This window comes from Emydura macquarii, unplaced genomic scaffold (assembly GCF_026122565.2).
Source record: "Emydura macquarii macquarii isolate MOO-44397 ecotype Brisbane River unplaced genomic scaffold, CSIRO-AGI_Emac_v2 contig_1230, whole genome shotgun sequence".
Taxonomy (NCBI): domain Eukaryota; kingdom Metazoa; phylum Chordata; order Testudines; family Chelidae; genus Emydura; species Emydura macquarii.
In genome coordinates this window covers 5,748,704-5,772,249 of record NW_027131367.1, presented here as the reverse complement: position 1 = coordinate 5,772,249, position 23,546 = coordinate 5,748,704, and the positions used below count along the sequence as shown (strand labels likewise).

General features: G+C 46.5%; 1 protein-coding gene across 1 annotated transcript in view; it reads right to left on the bottom strand.

Moving 5' to 3' along the window:
- RGS9 (regulator of G protein signaling 9) overlaps nt 1-23,546 on the bottom strand; it is a 64,002-nt gene that overhangs the window by 18,261 nt on the left and 22,195 nt on the right. The window contains exons 5-14 of the mRNA XM_067547806.1: nt 22,752-22,803; nt 20,768-20,826; nt 19,399-19,475; nt 17,726-17,807; nt 15,808-15,870; nt 5,997-6,026; nt 5,266-5,327; nt 2,232-2,345; nt 1,185-1,300; nt 550-637 (exon numbers count right to left, since the gene is read on the bottom strand). Coding sequence (XP_067403907.1) covers nt 550-637; nt 1,185-1,300; nt 2,232-2,345; nt 5,266-5,327; nt 5,997-6,026; nt 15,808-15,870; nt 17,726-17,807; nt 19,399-19,475; nt 20,768-20,826; nt 22,752-22,803 — 743 coding nt within the window. The remainder of the gene's footprint in view (nt 1-549; nt 638-1,184; nt 1,301-2,231; nt 2,346-5,265; nt 5,328-5,996; nt 6,027-15,807; nt 15,871-17,725; nt 17,808-19,398; nt 19,476-20,767; nt 20,827-22,751; nt 22,804-23,546) is intronic.

Genomic DNA, 23,546 nt, shown 5'->3' with positions numbered 1-23,546 from the left:
ACAATTTAGAGTGTTAACGATATTTTGCACTCAGGACTTGCCCCAAAACCCACTGTGGGTCTTTCCATTCACTTAAATGGGCTTTGGGTTAGGCCCTCAGAGAGAGTCTCTCATCCAGAAATCTGCAAGTGCTCTCACAAATATGAATTAATGAAGCCTCATAACACTAATGAGAAATATGGACATAACATCATTCCCATTCTACAGACTGGGACGGCGACGCTGATTTACGTCACACAATAAGACGTAGGCAGAACCCAGAGCTTTTGTCTCCCAGCAAGACCAGCCTTCTTCCCTGTACGGATCATGTGGATTGATAGAGGAGGGGAAAAGTTGCTTTATAACAAAACAAAGTTTGCTTTTTTATCTAAAGGGGCTTCCTTCCTACAGTGGGACTATCCCACACGCTTGGTCCATGCTGGCTCACCAAGGAAATCCTGGCAGATACTCAGCAATACGCTTTCTGTAGAGGAGAGCAACCCAAGGCGAGGTTGGGGTTGGCGACACATCAGGAAGGTGGACTGAAAACCAGGGTGCCCTAACACTCACTTGTAAATTTCTTCTGCTTTTTCTTTGACCTTGGATTGGTCTCCATACTTCAGGTCCTCACAGGCTTCCCAGAAACCCAGATTCTCTCCTGAATAACGAGGAGTTACAGGAGAGGGAGAGGAACAAAGAAAATGATAGTTGAGTGAAATAAAAACCCTAAATTGAATTCATTTGATTCGATATTTGTTGACCGTGCTCCAGAAACACTCCAATTATGAGTCACCCTGAGGCCTTCAGTTTGGCGTAGGCTTTATGATGGCTCTCTGCACAAGGATGTCGTTCACCCTAAGTGCATAAAATTGACACATACAATCCTATTAACGTAAGTAGGATTTATAGGTGCTCTGGAAACAAGCCAGTCCACTTTGCAGAGTGGGTTCTTTGCGGCTGTACTTTGTGTCCTCTGCCACTAGACGATATTGCATGCACTGACCCCACAGCCCGTCTCCTCAAACGTCAGTGTCACTTCTTACAACTTCACATTTTTGTCTCAGATCGCTGCCCCATTATAAGGTAATGGTTTTCTAAAAATATTCCATCAGCTGTCACAGTGCATTGTAAATACGCTGTAGTGATGCTAAGAGCTGAGTTAAGCTAGATGGGGTGTCAGGGGAGGGAAAAGAACCCAGACCCACCACTGAATTCTTTCTTCAGGAACAGCTGGAAGCTCTGCCGGCCTTTCGGATCTCTCATCAACTCGTTAAAATTAAAGGCCCACCGCTCCACGCGCATCCTGGTTGGGATTTCCACTCTGCAAAGGTTTTAACACAAACAAAACCGTTTCCCTCTGGAGTCAGCTCACTGTGGGATTTGAGTCGCCCACTTAATTGGCATATTAATTAAAAACAGAATGCCCTTCACTGGAGTGCCAAGAGATTTCCCAGCACTGTCTGCTTTCCAGTCTGCTGTAATGAGCTCCTGAGGTCAGCCCACTAGGCAAGTGGCAATTAAACAACCTTCTGCATGTTGGGATGAGGAATGACACTCAGAGGGGCTGATTCTGCTCCGACTTACACCAGTTCTGTACTGGTGCCATACCATTGACTTGCTATTGCTGATTTACATTGGTGTGAGATCAGAGTCAAACACAAAATATCCTTCTGGAGGATGCGATGATTGCATCTCTGGAGCAACACAATGCAGCCGTGTACCCAGTTTAACTGACCAGTTCATGTGCGCACTGGCAATGGAATAGATCTCTTAGGACACACACTGTATGGGTCTGATGCTTCAGTCCTTAGACAGGGAAATCTCTTGGTGAAGTTTTGCCTGCCTAGGACCTCAGGACTAGGGTCCATACCTATAACTTAGCTGAAGTATGCTACCTCGATCATAATTGGCCAAATTCTGCTCTTCGGTCAATGGGAGCACCTCACACTCTTCCAAGAGCAGAATTAGGCCCACAGAACAGGCACAGTATGCATTTTTGAACTCCCACACCACTAAAGAAGACTACATTTAAAGAGAAGGCAGGTGATACCGCGAGTACAGAAGTTCACACTGCCAAGGGACCACTGACCCTATCGCAGTCAAGTTTCCTCACACGTTAAGAATAGGAAAGCATCGCCACTTATCACTGGAGAGTGGGTATCATGCTTAGATCAATGCTTCCTTTTTTCAGTATTCACCAACGTGAAGGACTTGTAAGCCACAAGTTGGTGGGAGAGACAGTAAATACATACAGCTTTGCATTGAGCTCCCAGAACGCCGTGTCATCAGTTATCCAGGGGTTGCTGGGGAGGCATCCAGACATGATGGGATCATTGGAGAGGAACTGCTCACTGTACTTCACAAGCCTGAAAATAATTCAGAGGAAACCAAGATAATCATCTGCAGGCAGCATTTCAACCAGCATGTTTATAACCCTAAGGAAATTATTACACAGGGCTTGGACCTCTTCCTAAGTGCACGCAAAATGGGGCCTGGATCATAAAAGGGCAGTAATGCAATGCAAATAATAGTTAATAAGAACAGTGAATCTTTTCCCATCCAGCCACATCACGCAACAAAAACACCCACCAAATGGTTGCCTTTCGAAAGTGCCCAATGATTTGGGGAGGTCCCGATGTTTGGGAACTGAATTGAAGACACACTCAAGGTCACAGAGTGGCTTCAGAAGCAGAGCAGGGAATAGAAGCCAGGAATCCAGAGCTCAGTCTCTGTTTTAACCATTGGATCAGATTCCCTCACAGAACGTTGCTGCTTTGATAGGTCACCATTAAAGAAGAGGAAGGTAGGAAGGTAGCAGACAGAAAGGAAAATCGATGTTGCAGGAACCTGGACTGGGACCCAGAGAGCCTGACTGATGGGCTACGGGGAGAACTTCAAGAAAGGCCCTGAGCAGCTTCCTTACAAAAATGGCACCCTTTTAATTTTGCTTCCGTGGGTCGCCTCCCCGGAGCTGTCCTGTCCAGCATTCCATCTCCCAGTGACCCCTGGATAGATGGGACGTGGCTGAGCACGCCCCAGCTGGCTACTGTGTTCCTCTCCACTGCTACCGTATAGCGCATTACTCTGCAGAGCACTTTGAGCTGCTTTATGTATGAAGCCCAAATCTCTTCTGTTCTAGTAGAGGCAAAACAGAGAGATGCTTAACGGCCCACCTCCAGTTCAGGGGCCAGCCAGACTTGCAATTACAACCAATTTCATTAACGACCCTGTGAATGTTTTTTTTTTCCCTTCTTCACTTTTGAAAAATTAATCGGATTTCTGCGTTTAAAATTCATCCCAGGCTAAACTGCTCAATGTGTCCAAAGCTGTGATGCTAACAGATATCTTGGCAGGACCCTGTAACCATGTGAGGCTGCTGCACAAAGCATTCTGTGGGTTTGACACCAATACACTTGATACTATCTTCTCAGTGGAAATGCCAAGGCATTCAGCGCTTGCATAATTCAGTCCAATCCATATATTCTAATCGAGCTGCACATCTAAATGCATCAGCTCAGGTTACACTGCACTGTCCCTCTAATGATCTTGCCTTTTCAGCTCCTCCTGGCTCAATAAAGCACTCTGATGCGTGCACACGGTCTAGAGACTGATCCTGCCCTAACTAATAATGATTCGAGTCAGGGCGGATCTCGGAGTTGGCTCAAGGTCCAAAGTTCCTCAGAGCTAAGGGAAGTTTAGTTCTAGGGACTGGGTTTGACCCAATATAGAGACAGGGCTAGTCACTTTTGTCTGAAGTGTTTCATCAGCAAACATTAGCTAATTAAGCATCATAGCATCCCTGGGAAATAGGCAAGTGCCCTCAGCTCCAGTTCACAGACTGGGAAACTGAGGCACAGAGAGGCTTATGTGACCTGCCCAAGGCCACAGAGGTAAGTCAGAAGCAGAGGCAGGCACAGAACACAACTCCTGATAGCCTTTCCCCGCTATAACCACTAAACCACACTGCCTTCCTCTCAGTCTTTCCTCCCATGCTCCTTCAAGAATGTGACCATTTCAATCGTGCCTGGGGAAATCCTCTCCTGGCTCAGTAGCAGGTGGGCTGGGAGCGAAAGGCAGGGGAAGGAATCCTCCCTAGATGGCATGGAGTGGCAGAACAGCCACTACATGGAGGCTGCTTCAGCCTACTGATAGGAGTGGTGCGCTCCATGTGTTAGGGTCATGGGGATAGGGCAGGGAGACCCTGCTGTCCTTCCCTGCCCTCCCTCCATAGCCACACAGTGCTGGGTAAGAGGTGTACAGCCTCCCCCAATCCTCTCCCTGTGCAGCAGGGCTGAATGCTCTCTGCACCCCGAGAGGAGAAGGCAGGACTTGTCTGGGTGCGATTCCAAATACCACCCCACTATTACACCTCCCTGTCCCCTTGCACCTGCGGTGAGGTTCCAGGGTTCTCTGGCATGCGTTAGGCAGGAGATCAGACGAGATGAGCATAAATGGCCTCTTCTCTCCTTAAAATGTATGAATCTATGACCCATGCCCGCACCTCCTCCTGTCCCAGCATTGCCAGTCCCAAGCACTCAGAATTCGGAGTGATGAGTCCCTGCCCCCATCATAAGACTGGTTTGAAATCATGAATGTTTAAATGTAACACATTTGTGGGCCGAGGGGGGGGGGCGGGTTGCCTTCTGGGTTTTGAAGCTCTTTGGGTTGCATTCTCAAGTTTTTCTCCGCAACCATGAGAGATAGAAACTTGGGCTTTTTTCATGAAAATTAGGATACTCTGATGTCATCACAGGACTCCAAGAGTTGGGGCTTTAAGGCAAAACACCAAATTTCATGAGACTTGCAGTAAAATCACAAGAGAGGGTGGCACTATATGCAAAACAGCCGGGAGGGCTTGATGTGCCTGGACTGGGCTCAAATGTAAATTGCCCAGCACATGCAAACCTCTGACAAAAAAAGTGAGCTATGTCTGAGGCTGGGCATCATCATCTTCCTGGCAAAAGCCAAAGGAATGTAATGCTTTTGCCCATCAGACTCTAGCTAGGTCCTCATTTATGGCAAAGCTCCCATTGCAGAATTGAGCTTTCATGCCAGGAATGGGACTCAGAGACTTCTCTGCTTTATGGTGCCCTTGGTTTTACCACCAGTTCCCAATCCAGTTACTACACAGCCTTGACACACTGGGTCTAAAGAACACTGTGTGGGGCCAGGCTATGGATTGCCCTAATGAGCCACTAGCTGTCAGAATAAACAGCTTCATCATCTCATTAACAGAAGAGCATTTAAGACTAATTAATTTATGGGCATAAGGAAATCAGAACTTACCCTCCAAGGGACACGGAAGATTTCACCGTGGACTTCATGATGACTTGCTGATAGTACATGATCTAAGAAGGCACAGATATGTTTCATGGTTAGCAGAATTGGTGTCATTTGGGTGAAAGCTGGTCATTACTCCATCCCTTCTGCAAGACAGCTACAATAGTTCCTGCATCACTCCTAATCAGTGGGTGCCCATGGAATCCCAGAATCATTGAATTATTTTATTGCCACGGTTATTTGCATTAGGGTTTTTCAAATGTCTAGAGAACGTTCTACAACATGCAAGTAATTAGCTGCGTTCCCCACGCTCTATAATCATGGAATGATAGCTATAATGGCACTCCGGTCTGCACAGTGAGTCTGCTGACCTACAGACGCTCTGGAGGATTTAGGTGTGCAATTACCATTGCTACTTGGTTGTCTTTATGCTGGCAACTTTGGGGATATTTCATAGCGTGGCTCTACCACTGTTGCAGCACCATCAGCATTTAGCAGTGGTGGGAGCGTTTTTACCACCACATTGTCTAGTCCTATTCAGAGCTCTCCCAGCATCGATAGCAATGATGGCAATACAAGGGGGGGACATTTCCTGCAAATGCATTAGACGGAAAGCTTTTGGAGGCAGGAACCATGTTGATCTGTGTGTATGAGAAGCACCTGTCTTTGAGCACAAATTCCAACAACAATAAATGACGAACACCCTAATATTTGCAAGGAAGTGAAGGTCAAGTTACCTCTCTTCTATAAACATCAATGGTTTTTTTCTGTAAAACATAGAAGCAAAATCATTAAAGTTGTGTGGGTGCTCAAAACTACCCCTTAAAAGAAGAAAGCAGTTACAGGATTCCCTATTGGGCACCTTTCTCCTATTTAACACTCATTACAATTAAAAACAAATACAGGTTCCCATCCAAGCAGCTCATCTAATCAGGGTATCATCAATGCTAAGTGCATCTACATACCATATGTAGCTCTATTAAGTACTGTATAGTGCCGCCTACTCCATCACAGCCTATGTGCATTCAATTACACAGGGTTATTCTAATGGAGCTAAAATAGATTCATTTAGCAGACACAGATTCGATCATTCAGTATTAAAGGAGACAGGAACCAACACATTGCAAAATATAAACACCACAATTAAAAAGCCTCAAACAATATCTGCTGTGCAAAGGGTGCTTAAATTGTGATTTGAATAGCTCAGACTATGTTATATGTCAGCCACAAACGAACGAGCAATTGAAGGCAAGAAATTAACTGCAGGGTGTTTATTCACGCAGCTTCCTTTGAAGCACAGCAGAGTTACTTTGTCTTGAATAAACTGGAGGAGAGAGGAGGAAAGGTAGGTAAAGTCAGGGATCTTCCAGGCAAGCCTCTAAATCCTGGCACAGGCTTTTTAGCCCGGTGTCTCCCATTAAAGTCATGCAGCTAAGCGGCCATGTGTGATCTTTGGAGCTGCTTGCCCGAATTATCTCATCTAATTAACACGGTGGGAGAATCAGTGACATGGATTGCTTTGTGGGAGGCTAGCGCTTGCAAAAAGTGCTAGCTTGGCAGCCCTAGAGACCCAAGTTCTTTGTCCACAGAGCTAATACAGGATGGACAACATAACCAGAACAAGCTACCACCCCACAGCTTCGCCAGTGAACCTCAGCCTTGATCTTGGCAGCTGCATCTCTACTGAGAATGTAGGGGAATTCTCCCAACGTTGTTTTAGTCCCTGGTGCCACTCAGCCAGTGGGACCAACCGTGGGGGCACTAATGCAGATCTTCTACAGCGCAAAAGATCAAGGGCTTCAGAGGCAGGCAGGCAGCCATACCAGACGCAGGAGAGACAAATAACTGGTAGAAAAGAGAAAAAAAAAGGGGGGGGAGAGTAAATTAAAATGTTATTTAGATCAATAAAGCCATGAATGAAACTGACGTTGTTGGTCTTCAGAAAAACATCAAAGCTCTTCTCTAACACGCCCATGTTGTAATATTACTAACATCCTATCTGAGCACCTGGCAGTGTTCATTTGGAAAACGTTCTTGGGTGTTCAGTTTTCATTTAGGGATGGATCCTGCCCGCCCTGAATGCCCATTGTATTGACTTGAGTGGGAGCTTGTGTGCGCCAGGGACACGGCGTCAGGCTCTCAGACAGCCAGCCTTTGAAAAGACAGATTGGTCTGTTTTTGAGGCAGAAGGAGCGACTTTAATTTGGAAAGGAAGGGACTGCGGCAAGAGGTAACGTGTCACCTGCAATGAAGAGGTTGATCCAGTGAGCCCTGGAGAGGGGAGGTCAAAGTGCAGCCATCTACTCCATGCCCAATGTGGGGGTCATGAACAAGGGGCAGGGGCCGTGGCCTCTGCTCCTCCCACATTGCTAAACTGGGGGAGGGGGGCAGCTAGATAGGCAGAGGGCCCAAACTAGATAGGGAGCGCCACCGGCGGCCCCAAAGGGGGGGTTGTGGCATAGTAAAGGTTGAGAATCACTGATCCAGCGGAGCACACCGAATCCAGGCTGAATTGAAGAGGAGCATAATACGGGCCACACGATTCCCCCTCCCCTCCCACAGGCTCAGGGGAGTTTTGCTGGGTTTGCAGGATAACGCCCATCATGCCTGTCTCTTGCCTGCTACAGTCACCCCTGGCTTTCCCGCGCACTAAATTCACACAAAGCTAGAGCTGGAGGTGGGAGCTGTGATTCAAACACACAGATTCTGAAACAACTGGATCCTCCCAAAGACGAGAAGCTGTTAGGAATGGATGCTGCACAGTTTTTAAAGAATAAGTTCATTTCCTTCTTGGTCACTTGGCTTTCTCCTGGAGTTGGGCTCCAAATATATATCCCAAATCCACAACCGCTCCCCCCAGCTTTGTTGAAGTGAATGGCTGATTCTCAGTCCAGCTCCCAGCAGACAAGCCGCCCTCCACGTCACCGGTCACCAGAATTCGCCCCCTTGCTGGGAGTTTCAGGAGTCAGGTTGAAGAACCAAGGAGCCATTGAGACTGGTCTCCCCACTCACTACTGGAATTAATGCTAGAGCATTGCTGGAGCAGGGAGGGGAAACCTGCACTGCCACGGTCTGTCCTGCACCCGTTATGTGGATAGGGAGAGGACTGCAGTCTCCACAGCTCGCAGTCTGGCAGCCTTTTACCATCGTTAAATCCACACTACACATTGCGAGACAACAGAAGAAGGAATCCCAGCTACCTTGCCCTTCACAGCTCCCCTCAGCTCCCCTCATCTCTACTGTCACCACTTCTGTCTCCGCCATACGCCCCATCCCAGCGACTGTGCATGCTTTGTGCATCCTGGTGCCCTTCTACCCCCTGGGGCTTGTCTACACAGCAATTTAGTGCGCGGCAAGCTGGGGTCTGAACCTACCATGCACTGGCTGGCCATATGGATCCTCCTGATGCACTCTGAAAGTTTCCCAGGGTGCTCTGACATCCTGCTCTTTAGAACAGGGGTACGACGGAGTGCACGAGGGAACTTGTCGGGAGCGGGAGTGGAGTTCCCGTGGCCAACCACTGTGCAGCAGGCACAGCATCATAGATTCACACCCCGGCTGGCCGCATACTAACTCGCCACCCAGACAAGCCTTTAGGTTGAATTCAGAGTTCCACTGAATATCCCACCACTTATTCCCAACCCTCTACATGTACTGGCTCCATTCCAACTCAGACTCACCCGCCCGACCGGCCGGGCACCATCTCCAACAAAGAGGAGTCCTGAGCTCGGATTTACACGGGAATATCAGTCAGCAGACAAGAGCCATTTACTATTTCCCTTAATGACTGTAAAACAGATTAATTGCGTAATACCCTTCAACCAGTGAATTATCACAATTATCCAGCAGAGAAGCTTATGGTCCCTCTAGGCTTAAACCAAAATGCCAATTAGTGAAAGGCTCCAGCCAGTCTCAACTGACTGTCACATGCTCTACGAAACGTCCTCCGTTGTGAGGTTTACAGCGGCATTCAAGCAGCATGCACAGCTGTGGCTTAGCACATCGTACAAATGCACAACAACTGAAAGAGGAAAAAATGAGGTCTACCAAAGCGTCTCTTAATCAAGAATCCTTTGTCTGGTGCACACCTGGTGGGATGAAGTGAGGTGTTCCTGGCACAATACTCTGCCTTGGCTCTGAACACAAGCTTGCACCTTTCCGTAGCAGCAGAGGATTTACCCCTTGTGTGCTGGTGAATATACATGCCATACTGGGGCAAAATGCCCCTTGGGTGCTGTTCACGTGCTGCAGGTAGATCAATTCCAAGTGTCAAACAGAACATAAGCAGGTCTTGCCCGACCAGACCTCCTTCCCAGCACAAGCTGGGTCCTTTCTGCTGTGCTCTGTCGCTGTCACCTTGGAAGAGAACTTGAGAGACCCAATCCCCAACGTCTCCGCAAAGACAAATGTCCAGATAGAAACGAAAAGCACCTCATCCGCTCCCTGAAATGCGCCGTGGGGGTTACTGATGTCCGTCTGGGCCTCCACAAAACTGACCTCACACAGGGTCACAGGCCTTTTGCAGCCAACGGTACATCCTCAACAAGGGTGGGACAGGAAGAGCAGAAAATGTTTTCCGTTCGTTTAATTGTTGAGTCCCTTTCTGAGGATATGTGGATGCTCAGACAAAGCCAGCTCCCCATTTCCAAACTCAGACGCGTTCCTACCTGGCCACAGCCCCCTGGATTTCACTCTGAATGTCAAGATCAGGTGGAGCAAAGCCAAAATCTTCAAGTTTCATATCAAAACCATGCAGAGCTGTGAGTGAATCGCGATTCTGATAACTCTTAAAGCTCACGCCCACACCTAAGCACATTTAGAACATGGCCTAGGCATGCTCAGATCCCTTCAGTGACAATGGCCCTGAGTTTCAAGTCTGCAACATAACCTGAAACCTGGCGGGGACGGGGGTAGCAAGTGTCTCTAGATTTCACGTTTGCGCATTTTCTGCAACGCTAGGGCTGACCTAAATATGTCAATCAACAGCTAAGCTCCACTGACTCGTTCCTGAGTGGCTAAGAGATGTGTCCCTCACTGTGCGGTGGCCAATCACAGAGCAGACTGTTTTCACTAGCATTTGCCTTCCCCACATCTCTGGGGCTGACTAAAGTGCCAGGGAACACTGCCATGGGAGGAAGAGGGGCAGAAGGAGTCTTGGAGCGAGAAAATGCTGCTCTTATGTAGTGCACTGAAGTGCCTTTGATGTACAAAGCCCCACTGGTAGCAGCAAAGCAGAAGCCCTGAGAGAAATGACAGGTGATTATTTCCAAGACTGTGGGATTACTATAATTGTATTTCTGCTTGTGATAGCGTGAGCTGGTGTTTACAGGGTCTGGAAACAGACAGTTTACACAGGCTTCTTCATGCACGCCAGGAGAGTTTGAAATTAAGAACCAGCCCTTAGAGAGGCACAGATTGGGCAACATAGTGCCCACCCTGCGCCGGTGCATTGAGATCCATCTCCTAAACCGAACACAGCTCATTGCCGAGCACTGCCAGCCACTCTCCTCTCTGCTGGGAGCTGAACAGAGAGTGGGGAGACGGGAAAAACCTGGGGTATCTGGTCATGAAAAATGCCAGCTGCCAGGTGCCCATCCTGGGCTTGAATCACTGTGGTCACACTGCCTGCTGCTGCCCAGATCTCACTTCCCTTCTCAGCCAGAACCGTTCACCGTTCGCAGAGTTGGACCTGAGCAAGAACCAACGGGGAGACTGTGAAGTGGAGCCGCTCTCCCACGCACTGGAAAAGGTGGACTGCACAGTTTGGATCTGGGGCTTTGGGACTGTGGCCTCAGGGCAAGTTGCTATGGGGACCTGGCCTCTGTTTTCAGACAGACCCAAACCCTGACGATGCTCAACTCAAGCAATAACTACCAGGAAGGCGTAGGCATGAAACTGCTCTCAAAGGGACTTAGGGACCCACGCTGTAAGGTGCAGATCCTGGAGCTGAGTAACTGTGGAATCATGCCCAGATTTCTCCTCTGTCCTCAAACCAGTTGCCAACAAAACTGAATCTCAGCTATAACTGGTTTCAGGATTTAGGGGCCAATCTCCTACACAAGGGGCTGATGCATTCAAACTGAACAGGCTGGTCCTACTGGGCAGCAGGCTGCAGATAAGCACAATTACAAGGCTGAAAACACTAGAGAAGTGCAAGCCTGGACTGAAGGTGAAAGTGTTGCTGTGGGCAGGTTACTTCCTCAGAGTCACCTTTCCACAAAGCCCACACCTGGGGCACATCCGTCTGTGCTCAAAGCTATGAACTTGCACTCGAAAATGGCACTTGTGCTGGCAAACTGGTTCGTTTTTGTGCACAGAGGTGCCAGTTCGGTCTGCAAGGGTGGGATGTCACACACACACACGCGCGCGCGCGCGCTCAGAGAAGCAAGCCCAAACCGATCGGGGAAAATTTGAAGTCTCAGATAAGGCCTTTTGGAAAATGCATCTCTTCAAAAAATGCATTGGTCACCACATGCTACAAATCAGGTTTTGAATCCTTCCTACCAGCAGCCTCTTTCATGGTTATCTAACTCACTTCATGCCTATGGTATGCTCCTGGCACTCTCTAATAGTGGCCTTTGCATTTATTGCCTGTAGTTCTGCCTTTCACTGCTTCTAAATATGAAGTAGTTGCTCTTCTTGTCCCTGCTTGGTGCAAATCCCTCCCACTAACTTTACTGCTGACTTTATTGGCTGTCTTAACCTAAACTGAAAAATATTGCCCTTCTTCAATTATTTTTAACTTTAATTTGCTGGATGTTCCAGTTTCTGTATCTTGTTTATTTGCTTTAGTGTCCCACCCCCGTGACACTGGTGAAAGGTGCAATAGAAGCTGCAGAAGTAGTTATATTAATTGTAGTGATAACAGCTATCATTTCAATTAGCAACTATCCCTGAAATGTACAGATTTATCAGTAAGATCTACTGATATTCACAGATTTTAAGACCATTATGGTCTAGTCTGACACGCTGCATAACACAGGCCTTAGAATTTTTACCTTCTAATCCCTGCATCAAACCCTGTAACTGGTGGCTGAACTGCAGCCCCTCTTTTAGGGAGACTTCCTGTATTTTAAAAGAATTAAAGCAATGAAGAATGTATCACATGCCTTGGTAAGTTGTTCCAATGGATGACTATCCTTACTGTTGAAAATATGCATCTCATTGCACTTCATCCAACCGCAACCCCACTGGTCAGCACTAAAAGACACCTGAGGAGAAGTGCCGTGTTTTACTCAGCTGCTATTTATTCCAGAAAGACCCTAACAAACAATTAGAGAGTGAGCAGCTTGTATAACTAACTATCCCAGGCAAGAAGCAAGCACTGTGATATTGCTCATTCCAAAATCAAATTCAAAGAAATCGTTTTGCTGTCTGAAATTAACTATCAATGGGAATATTTTCTCTTCAGATAGTGAGATAAAGGAAAACTAATTAGCAGACTAAGATGCAATAGGCTGGCCCCAAGCAGAGTCACGAATACAGCAAACTGCAGTTGGATTAGTGCACATTTCTCCTGTCCCCATTGTTCTTCCTGTATTATAACTAGATCCCAGTCCCATCGAAAACATTAGTAAAACTCTCATCGACTTCAGCAGGAGCAGGATTTGGCCATCAGGGCAAGATACCCCGAAGAGCTCAGTGCCTGATGAGAGGTCTAAAAGTACCATCCTTCTGCTCAGCTCTTTGCAGGCTGAGCCTCAGGAGTCTGGGAAAGCCACCAGTCTAGCAGATCCAGAAAGTTCAGCATTTTTCAAGAGATGCAAGAAGAGCTGCTAGTCAGATGCGGGAAAACTCTTGCGTTTCTGCAAATTTTTCTGGTGCATTTCCGATCAAACTCTGAAATGTAAAAATAGAAACAGGAAGCGCCCTATCCACGTTGCAGGGAGACAATTAACTTCCAGAGATGACCCCCTGGGCGCACAGCTTAGAGCCCCAAACTGCTAGAACTGCTCAAAAGTGTTTCATCCACATTGCATCGATGGAAAATGGATTTTTAACTAAAGGAAATCTTCATTCAATCTTCATTCATTCATTGGCACTAAAAAATTTGGGTCTTCGTTGAAAAACCAAGAATGTGAAAAATTGAAAACTTTTGCTTTTTAGCAAAATCTCCCAACATTTCAAAGATATCCCTTCCCCAGACACCCACTCCTCAGCTGTTCCACTGTTCTCTTTCCCATTCTCTCTCTCCTGCCCTTTTTTCTTTCTCCTCTCTTATCTTTTCGCTCTCTCCTTTCTTTGTGCTGCTCTCAGTTACCTACAGCAACCTATCAAATCGTACTCATTTTCATTTATTTATATATATCTGTTCTTTAGATTTAGAATAAATAAAAAGCGCCCCACAGACAGGCTCTGAGCAGCCTGCTAATTACATAAAAATTATAAAAAGCAAAAAGCAATACAATGAGTATTCAAACACTATCTCACCCCCAGACATTGGTCTGTACCACAATCCCCCTACCTCTCTCCAAAGGCCAGGGGAAATAAACACACGCTGTAAGGTGTCCTAGAAGCCAACAAATCTGGACTGGATGTGGGAGGGCAGCCCAGAGCCCTTATTGAAAACGCTCTGCTGGCCGCCCCCTCCGTATTATATCTAGGGGGATCTCACAGCAGTGCCTCCACTAATTGCAGCTGTGGTAGTGTATCCCAGGGAGAGAGGCAGTCTCTCAGCTAGGCTGGTTAAGGGTCTGATTCTGATCTCCCACTAGTGTAAATCGGGAGTGACTCCACGGAACTCAATAGTGTTACAATGGCATGAAGTAAAGAATGGAGAACTCAGCCCCTAATGTGAACAGTGAGACGCAGAGTCCCCTGGCTTCTTGTGTTAGTGTTCATTACTTGTTGCTGGTGGCCAGGACGTTCTCAGGGTGAATTTTGGATTTCTTTGCCATTGCGTGTGATTACTGAGCCTGAGGCTTATTTTCTGTCCCTAAATTAAAGTTTAAAATCCTTCCTGAGAATGCACAGATTTTGCAGTACAGAGCGTGGGAACATTGGTTTGGGGTTTCAATTTTAGCTGCATTGTGTATGTGTGATTGTTGGTTGAAAAGGGCCCCCCGACAACCCAGAAACCTGCAATCCTCCTTTATCTACAGAGCAGGCACACCAGGGGCAATAGAAGTGCACGCTTCCCTCCACCCTGCCAACTTCAGTTTCGAGCTCAGAAAGCTGAGAGGATATTAAAGTTCACCCGGCCCATTCAGGGCCTGATCAAAGCCTATTGAAACCAATGGAAACCCTCCCATTGATTTCAGTGGGCTTTGGATCAGGCCTTCACTCCATGGGTTCTCTCGTTGGGATGCCAACAAGGGTGTCGACTGTGCGAGCGAATTGTTTCATTTCTTGTGAGGGCTTTCATCCACTGGGAACTGAACTGAGAACTATTAACTCATTTCACATAAGCCTCTGAACAGCCATCAGATGGTTAACAGCTTTTGAAATGTTTGCAAACCTAACGATCTCTTTCCATGCCAGCAACGGTCTTGCGGGGACAATCTACCTTATTCCTCTTTTCAGTCTCTGTCTGGATCCTCTGCTCCAACAGCCACTCATGTTTTTATCTCCTTTTAAAAGACATTTCAGTAGCTCCCACTTAGGGCAAGAGAGAGAATACTAAACCGTAGCGTTTTACTCTGCTTTTCGGTCTCCATAGCAACAGAACCCACTTGGCCAAAACAATTATCTGCCTCTGACAGCTGAGATGGGTAAGGGCCCTTACGGAAATGAAAAGTTTGCTGGAGATACAGTGAGCTGCATCAAAGCAGCCATTGCCTTTGATTAAGGAGAAACGCTCTGACTTCACGCACCAACCACAGCCAAAGGTGCTGTCAGCTGGGGCCCTAGGCATGTAAATATGGGACCACTTGAAATAAGGGACTCAGGGTCTCCACCGTTCACCTCCTCAGAGCCATGTAGGAAAGATAAGGATGGTTCTAGCTAGCACAGCATCGGCGGAGTCCTATGGACAAGTCTAAGCAGGAGCTAGTCCCTTACATCCTTTACATCAGAGGTCCCCAAACTGTGGGACATGCCCCCCTAGAGCAGCACAGAGGAACATTCAGGGGGTGCAGCGGGGCCCAGGCCAGCCTCCATGGAGGGCAGGGAGGGAGCGCCACCCACCCAGCCCCACTGTGCTCCGGCCTCCACCCCGAGTCACAGCTCCACCTCTGGCTGCGGTTCCACTTCTGGCCCCAGCCCAGCCGTGGCTCTGATTGCTGTCTCACTCCCAGCCACAGCCCTGGCCCCGCCTCAGCCCCGGCTCCCAGGAGAGGCACGGACAGAGGTAAGGGCGAGCGCCACAAAAAATGTTTTGGGACCACTGCTTTACATTCTCAGATCAATAGCACTGACTGCTGTTGTAATCTGAGCTACCTAGAGCAAAACTAGTTCAAGTACGTCTACACATACTGCAGGGGTGCAGTCCACACCTCTCATACCAGCACATCGATATACCCTCTGATTATAGTGTAGATCTACCCGCTGTCTATGTCTTTGTAGTGTATAGGCAGTAAGTTTGAAAGCAAGCAACCTTACCTAGTTTACCTTATTTTCATTGGGATCGATCACTCGGTCTAGTCCATATTCTAGGACATCTTGCATGCCTGGCTGTTACAAATAAAAACCAACAATGCATTTGTGTCTGCTTTTCCAAAACCATCTTAGTCACATGAAAAAAAAATCTGCTGCTAATGAATAATTCTTCCAGTTGGTGGGAAAAGGTAAAACACTGATTGATCTTTCTTGAGATGGCCATAGGGCATGGCTGGTGGTGCATGGGAATATATATGGGACACCCGGGTCAAAAGAGCAAGCAACATCTATAGAGGGATAAACAAGAAGCATCCAAGCAGAGGTGACACCAGGAGCTAATCCAGGACAGATTTAACAGAAGAAACCCAGAAACATCCTTTCACTGGAGATCAAGGGTGAGACAAGTGGCCATAAGTGACACGTAGGGGGCGCATGCGGGGTCAAGTGCCCTCCTACCCCAGATTTCTGCTCATCCTGCTGGGAGAGGGAGGGAGAGGGTGGGGGGTCGCTGTGGAAGGTGCGGGGAGCAGGTTCCCTGGGCTCTGCTCAGCCAGAGGTAGGGGCATTGCCCGTGCCCCACGCCTCCCCTGCCGAGGTGTTGCGAGCTCTGGGAAGACACTGCTGCTGTGATTCCCCAGGCTGGGGCTAGCCCCAGCCAGGCCCAAAGGCACGTGCTCTCCACTGCTGTGGCCTCTGCCCTACAGGAGCCAGTGGGATTGGCTGCCGTAGCCCAGAGATGGGGCTGGAAGTGGGTGACATGTGGGGCGGTCATGTGTCCCCCGGCTTTACATTGTGCCCCCGTATCAGAAGGCACATATATAAAGAAAACCATTCTCAATCCAGTAGTGCTCTATATGAGAAGGGACAGGACAGTACCACTGGTATGTCTCCCTTGAGCACACGTGGTGTTTGAGTCACTGCCTGAGCTCCACCATAATTTGAGAATAGTCAATCATTAGATCTCAGTGCACTCTGATGGAGAACATGGAGAAACAGACCAGGAAAAAAATAGTGTTGCCAACTCTTGCAATTTAATCACAAGTCTACTGATGCTTGGTGCTATTTTTAAGTCTCCATTTCCTGGAGTCATGGGATTAAATGAAAATCTCAGCCTTCCTTTTTTTTTAAAGGGAAGTTTCCAGCCTTCCTGGGTTCAAAACACAAACCCCAAAGGCTATGATGACCAAATAAAAAGACTCCCAAATGTTATTTATTTTTAAAATCTCATAATTTGTAAGCCAATCACATGATTACTTTGGGTTCTGACTCATGGTTTTTGAATGCTTGGGTTGGCAATACAAACCAAATTCAGCCCTGGTGTAACCACAGGGTTGTATTGGGGATAAACTGGGGCCAAAGTATTCGACTGGTGCAAAGAGTCTCCCACCAACCACTTTATCTGCAAGCAAAGCTCTAATTACAGGCTGACATTTGCCTCAGGCTTAACCTGCATGTTAACTGCTGGGAACCCCACCGGCCACTTACTCAGTATACACTATTAAAATTGGCTCTTTGATTATGATTGGGATGAGGCAGTGTAGCTTCTGGGAACATGTCAGAGTCTGACAGCATGCTGGGACCAGCATGGCTTCACTCAGGAAACACCCCGGTGACATTGGCCTCCAAAATAACAGCCCCCATAGGGCGGACGCAGTTAAGAGTCTCTGCTCACAGCACGGATGATGTGGTGAGTGGTTCCTTATTTCACCTTTAAGAGCAAATCCGGGGGGTTCGGGAAGGTCGTAGGCAGAGTGGATTAAAGTTTCTTTTTTATCTCTAAGTCCATCTCTGTATATGTGGCAGTGGACAAGCACAACCTTGGAGGCAGTGCCCCCACAGCTGCCTTCTGAAAGGTGCAGTGACTTGCTCCTGGCTGAGCTCTCTGGACCCAGCATCGACAATACAGACTTTACAGCTGTGTTCTACTTACAGGTGTTCGATGCACAAGCCAATAGGCTTTCTCCTGACAATCCAGCGCGTACCTGTCTGCCTTCTTCCGTTCCTTTCCCGTCCTGCAAAGCAAAGAATAGGGTTTAATCCCATCAGAGGAAAATGTGGGTTATTTTTCCCTTTTGATGACTTTCCCTTGTGTGTTAGCCGTGCTTCCAGCTGATGGGGACAGCACTGAAGGAATTTGCACTGTTTTCCTTTCAAACGCGCAAGATCAAGAACATGATCCTGTTCCGACCTTTCCTCAGCCTCCTGATTTACAGGCTCACAAGGCTAAAGTCAGAAGATTTTAGTGTGTGCTGCTCCTTTAGGCCACAGCTTAACTCTGCTATTTCTTGACTGCACTTCATGCTGTCCTCATTTTCAGCTGATGATTGGTTGAACCCCACTGATGTAAATGAGGGGTCCTACCTTTTGAGTAATCAATCTCTTCCTGAATTCAGCTGGAATTAGTTTAAGCACCTAAATAAAAGTGGCCCGATTCAAGTTCAAAGGTGCTGAGTACATATAGCATAGATGTTGTCACCACAGATTCATGCCGGCTGTCAGCCAGGCCACTCACAGCTTAAATAGAGAAATAACTGATGGCTGGAAAGATTTCCCACCATGGCCTACAGGGACAGAGACATGATGGAGATGAGAACAGGACAGGGAGGAGAGAAGCGAGACACCTTCATAAGCAACAGGAGGTTGTTGGTTCTACTCAGAAGGATGTCTAAATGAATCCAGGAGTTTGAACCAAGATGCCCAGAAATGTACACACACTCACCAGCCTATGTCAGGTCACTTACAGCACACGGACGTGCTCCACTCACTTCACTAGGAGTACTGGGCTTCACCTCTTCTGAAAATCATGCCGTTTGTCTGAAAGTGCTTAAATATGAATTGCATAGCCTAACTTTAAGCACCCAAGTTTGAACATTTGCACCACGCTTTCTCCAGAAATGTTTGTTGGAAGCATTGTGCTTCTGTTCAGTTTAGGTCTGAAATTCTGCTTTCAGGCATGTGAATGGTGATTCAAGGGAACTTTTTAAAACTCCAAAGAGTCAAGGGCCTGATTTGGAAATCCCTATTCCAGCAAAACTGGTATTCAAGTTGCTGGAAGTTTTGCCTGAATAAGGACTTTTGCACAGCAGGATAGCCTCCCCCCTATTTTCAATAGAGGTTGCAACAGATATCAGGGCAAAAACCTACTTTTGTATGTGCAATGAAGCTTTTGCAGAGAGTTATTTGCACATGCAAGGAGGGTATATGCACACCCACACATGTGCTCCTTTGTACATGCAAACCACACTGCAGCTCCACATTTTGTCTTAGCTAATTTAGTTATGCTTGTGTGCAAGAGCAAACACAGGTACAATGGGAGTGTGTGAATTTGTGTAGGCTGATTGCCCACTTCCTTGAAAACTTGGGCTAAAATTTCTCAGTTGTTAAATGTCAAACGAATAGCAGGTCACGTGTGACGAAGGAACGCTATTCATATAAAAACAGTTTTCTTCTTCACATTCCCAAGGGGCTGTTAATAAGCTGCTGTAAAACTGTAATTTAATGTTTTAATTTAATTCTATTATTTGATTGCATATCAAGACAACAGCCCAGAGCCCCGCCTGTCCCCAAATGAAGAAGCAGGTAACAGAATTTGAGAAAGCTCACCTGTACTGCTCTTTGGCCTGCATAATAACAAAATCCCATTTGTAGTTTATTTTTTTATTTAGCATGTTGTAATGTTCCTGAAATTTAAAAAAACTGTTAGTATAAAAGTATGAAAAATGGTGACAGATCTAGCAATTTCCTGCAATATCCTTGAAAGACTGTCCTGTATGAAGTGTATGTATTATTGTGGACCAGGATTGAATGTAACCTCTCTAGAGGAGAGATGTGACAAATGTGAAACTTGGGAGTTCAAAAGACTCTGCTGAAAATGTGGCAGACGAATATAGACTTCTGGGACAATAAGAGCTAAGTGGATTTCCTGGAGAATCCCAAGGGAGAAGTTAATGCAAATTCCCCAGCTCTTGTTATGTCAAAACCAGCCTTCTGAAGCTGCATCCTGAAGACAGGGTCATCGTCTGCTGATTACCTGTTACAGAAGGCTGAGATCAAAGGCCTCAGTTGTATTAAAAAACTGGCTGTTCTGCCCAAACTTGGGGTCTGATTCTGGATCTAAGATCGATGAACTTGTAACCACAGGGAAAGCAGCTGTGTGTTTAAAAGGACTAAAATCTGCCAGAGCCAAAGATTGGAATCAGGGGCTGATCTCTGGTAAACTTCCTAGCATGTGTGTAGGTTTTTTTTTTTTTTATTGTTTTAATAAGTTTCTCTGTGATGCTTGCTTAGAAGGAGCTGGGTGGTGACTTATACCTTCAGGCAATACACAGATCATACCCTTCAGAGAGAAAGCAAAACTGGCCTTTTAGGCAGTCTGGCTTGCTTGGGATATCACAATGTAGGCAGCGAGCTATGCAGCCTTAAAATCCCCAGTCAGGAGGGAGGGAGATGTGGATCTCTGCTCAAGCGGAGACATGGGGCCGGAAGACTAAAGTGGGTGCCCTTGGTGGACCACAGAGGGTGAATACAGGTGCAGTTGCCCTGAAATTGTGAAAGTATCCTTCAGTCCAGAGCTTTTGGTTCTCAACATGCAGAACATGAAAAAAACATGCCCTCCTCTCTGAACTGAACAAGGGACAGGCTGGCAATTTGAGCTAGAAAATCTGGATGGTTCTGAAATGAATTATCATCAACTATATTCATTCTGAATACTTCATTCCCACATTTTGGAGAGGGTAACTGCCCTACTAAAATGATCCTTTACTTTAAACTCTTTTGTCCATCAGCAGCTATTACATTTATTCCATATTCATTCCCCAGAGGTGTCACTGGGACTTGATGCAACCCAAGTGGGGAGCACATAGGTGGCTTTTCATCAGTCCCCCTCCCCGCCCCTCCAATCTCGAGAGCAGCTGGCTCCAGCTAAAGCAGCCTCAGGGCTGGCAAAGGCACAAACAATATAACATCTTCCTACCTTTTCATACTCTTCTAAAATTCCTTTCCTCTTGATATTTTTCTTGGCTAGGTAGATTGCTGGGAGAAAAGCACAAAGATTCGGTTACTGTGCAGGTCGACAAAGCTAATGCATGTAATTGGCACGCTGGCCCCATGTCAAAGGAGTGGACCATTGTCCATTGTGACATCTTCCCCAGACACAAGCTCCAATCTCACAGAAGCTCATTCGAGAAAGATGTCCTTAGTGGCTTTATTCTGTCAAGGATGCTCCACCTCTCAGCACAGAAGGGCAAGAATGGCTATCTTCCCGCACTCTCAAGCTTGATGTGGTTGGTTATGCATTTATATGCCAACGAATTATTCCTCACTTAGAGCCTGGGCCAAAATACACTGGAGTCAAGGGGAGGGTTTCAATTTGTCTTCAATGGGCACTGTATCAATCCCTTAAAGGGTTCAGATTCCAATTTGGGGGCACTTTTCTTGTTTTTCTTCTAAAGCTTTTAAAATATTTTCTTTTAACATTTAAAACCAAAATGTGTTATTTTCAGATGGAGATTCCGTCTGATTCCATGACAATTACATAAGGTACAAAAACGTAAGGTAAATAAAAGCTGGTGACCCAGGCCTCAGGAGCAAACCTGCAACGAACACATCATTGTACACACTACCGCCCATGAGCAGCCCTTTAATCATAAACCAAGAGGATCCGCCCAGTCTTCATAAGCAGCCTTACAATGACAGTCCATCACCAATGAAGGAAAACAATCGATACGGAAACTGGGTTTGGTTTCAAGCTCCCAAAGGGCTATTGTAAGCAACTGCAAAATTGTAAAAACAATGAAAAATATCCTTTGAATGGAACATATTTATGAACCAACTCCTAAATATAGGGCCTGATCCAAAGCCTTTGGAAGACTTCATAATAGGTAGGCAACTACCTCCCATTGACTTTTCAATGGGTCTTAGACAGCTGATTCCTAGTTGTGCCTTTGAAAATCTTCCCCTGGCCCACGTTATGTGCCCTACCAGACAAGGTCAACTCTCCCGCCTCCAGTGGTGACCCAGGGCTTTAGAGGAAGGTGAATCCTGTTCCCTCCATAATACCCTGCCCAGTTGTGTACTGCAGAATGGTACGTGATGGAGGTGGTGGAGAAATGAAGCTGCGCAGAACTCAGCGGCTTGGCTTTGCAGGGTCTCTTGTACCCTTTTCCCCCAGTTGTGATGCGCATGGATCATTTGCCCTCTGAGTTCTGCTTTGAGTTTCAGGTTCTAAGAACAAACTTGCATCATTAAGAAGCAACCCCTCTGATCAGCAAAGGAGAGCTAAGGCCAGGATTTGAAGGATGGTCCATTCAGCCTTCAGCCAGAAAAATGGTGGCAACAACTTGGGGCTTTGAAGGTAGTTGGGTTTAAGTGGGTGGAAAATGGGGTGTGGAACCTCAGGACTCTACAAAGGGCAAGGGGACACGGTAGGTTGGGGTAGGAGGGAAAAGAGCAATAGGAATGTCAAACAACAAAACCCACAGTATCAAAATGAGCCCCACACTCATGACACAACCTGAATCCTTCAGAAGCAATAGCGAGTCCACATAATATGGCCTTGCTGTCTACCACTACCATCTAAGCCACACTGAGTAAGTACAGGTTACATACCTATCTAGATATTAGTACTTCATATCCTATCCTACCATGTCTTCATCCTGGTAGAATCTGAGAGCTCAACTCAGCAACCTATGCTCTGCTTACAAGGGTCATAATGACTCCCAGGAAGACAAGCAAGAACAGACATGCGACATTATGAAGAACACAGCATCAGGAAATACATTGAGCCCAGGAACATAAACTAAGGTGACTGGGTGCCCAAGTTCAGCAGAGCCAGAACAGCGGCACCTACAGGAAACACCCTAGAGTATCATCAGCATCCACCTGAGTGTATGGGAGTGTACTGTATATCCTCACGCTCCATTCAGCTTTCACAGAGTAGCTATAAAGTTAACACTTACCATAATCGGTATCATCTGCTGCCCACTGCTGGGTGGGCCAGAAATAGGGTGTCTGCAGAAAGAAGCCAAAAAACAAGACCTCAGTTTTCATGTAGCAGCCATCAGGTGCATCTGGCTCTTTAAAATCATTACATTTGTTGGCATCACATTGGCTACGTTGTATTTTTTGTGTAAAGAGAAGGAAGAGGGAGTCACCTGCTTTGCAAATATGCTACAAAAAGAAGCTTATCGTTCCCCATACTTCTACCATGCAATGGTCTGAATCTACACACACAAAAAATATCCATCTTCTTAGCTCAGCATAAGCAGTTAGGAGGATAAGACAAGGCTATTTTTGTTGTAGTTGCTAAAGCAGGTTTAATGGACTGTCAATTACATATCCACTTCTGCTGCTTTGACAATAAGCTATTGTTAACAAGGTGAGGTTTTCAAAATCAAGCAAGCTTTCAGAACATCAAAGTACATGCTTATCATAGTCTTCCTTTGCAATGTTTTCCTTGATATTGTCAAGATGTTGGAACTTGGATTGGGGAACATGAAGGGAACCAGACAACTGACATTAATAATCTCATTTGAAAATTATATGATAGTGCCTTAATCTCTCATTATATGTGGAGGCAAGTCTAACCATGAACCATGATCTTAATTGCGTATCACATCCCGTTACTACAGTATGTTCTGTTTGCTTGTTTGTTATACTGTCTCCTGAAATTGTTTCATTAATAATTGGGGATTTCATTTGCTAGTGTACAAGCTGCAAGGGAAAACACATTCAGAAAGAACCACGGGTGTTTC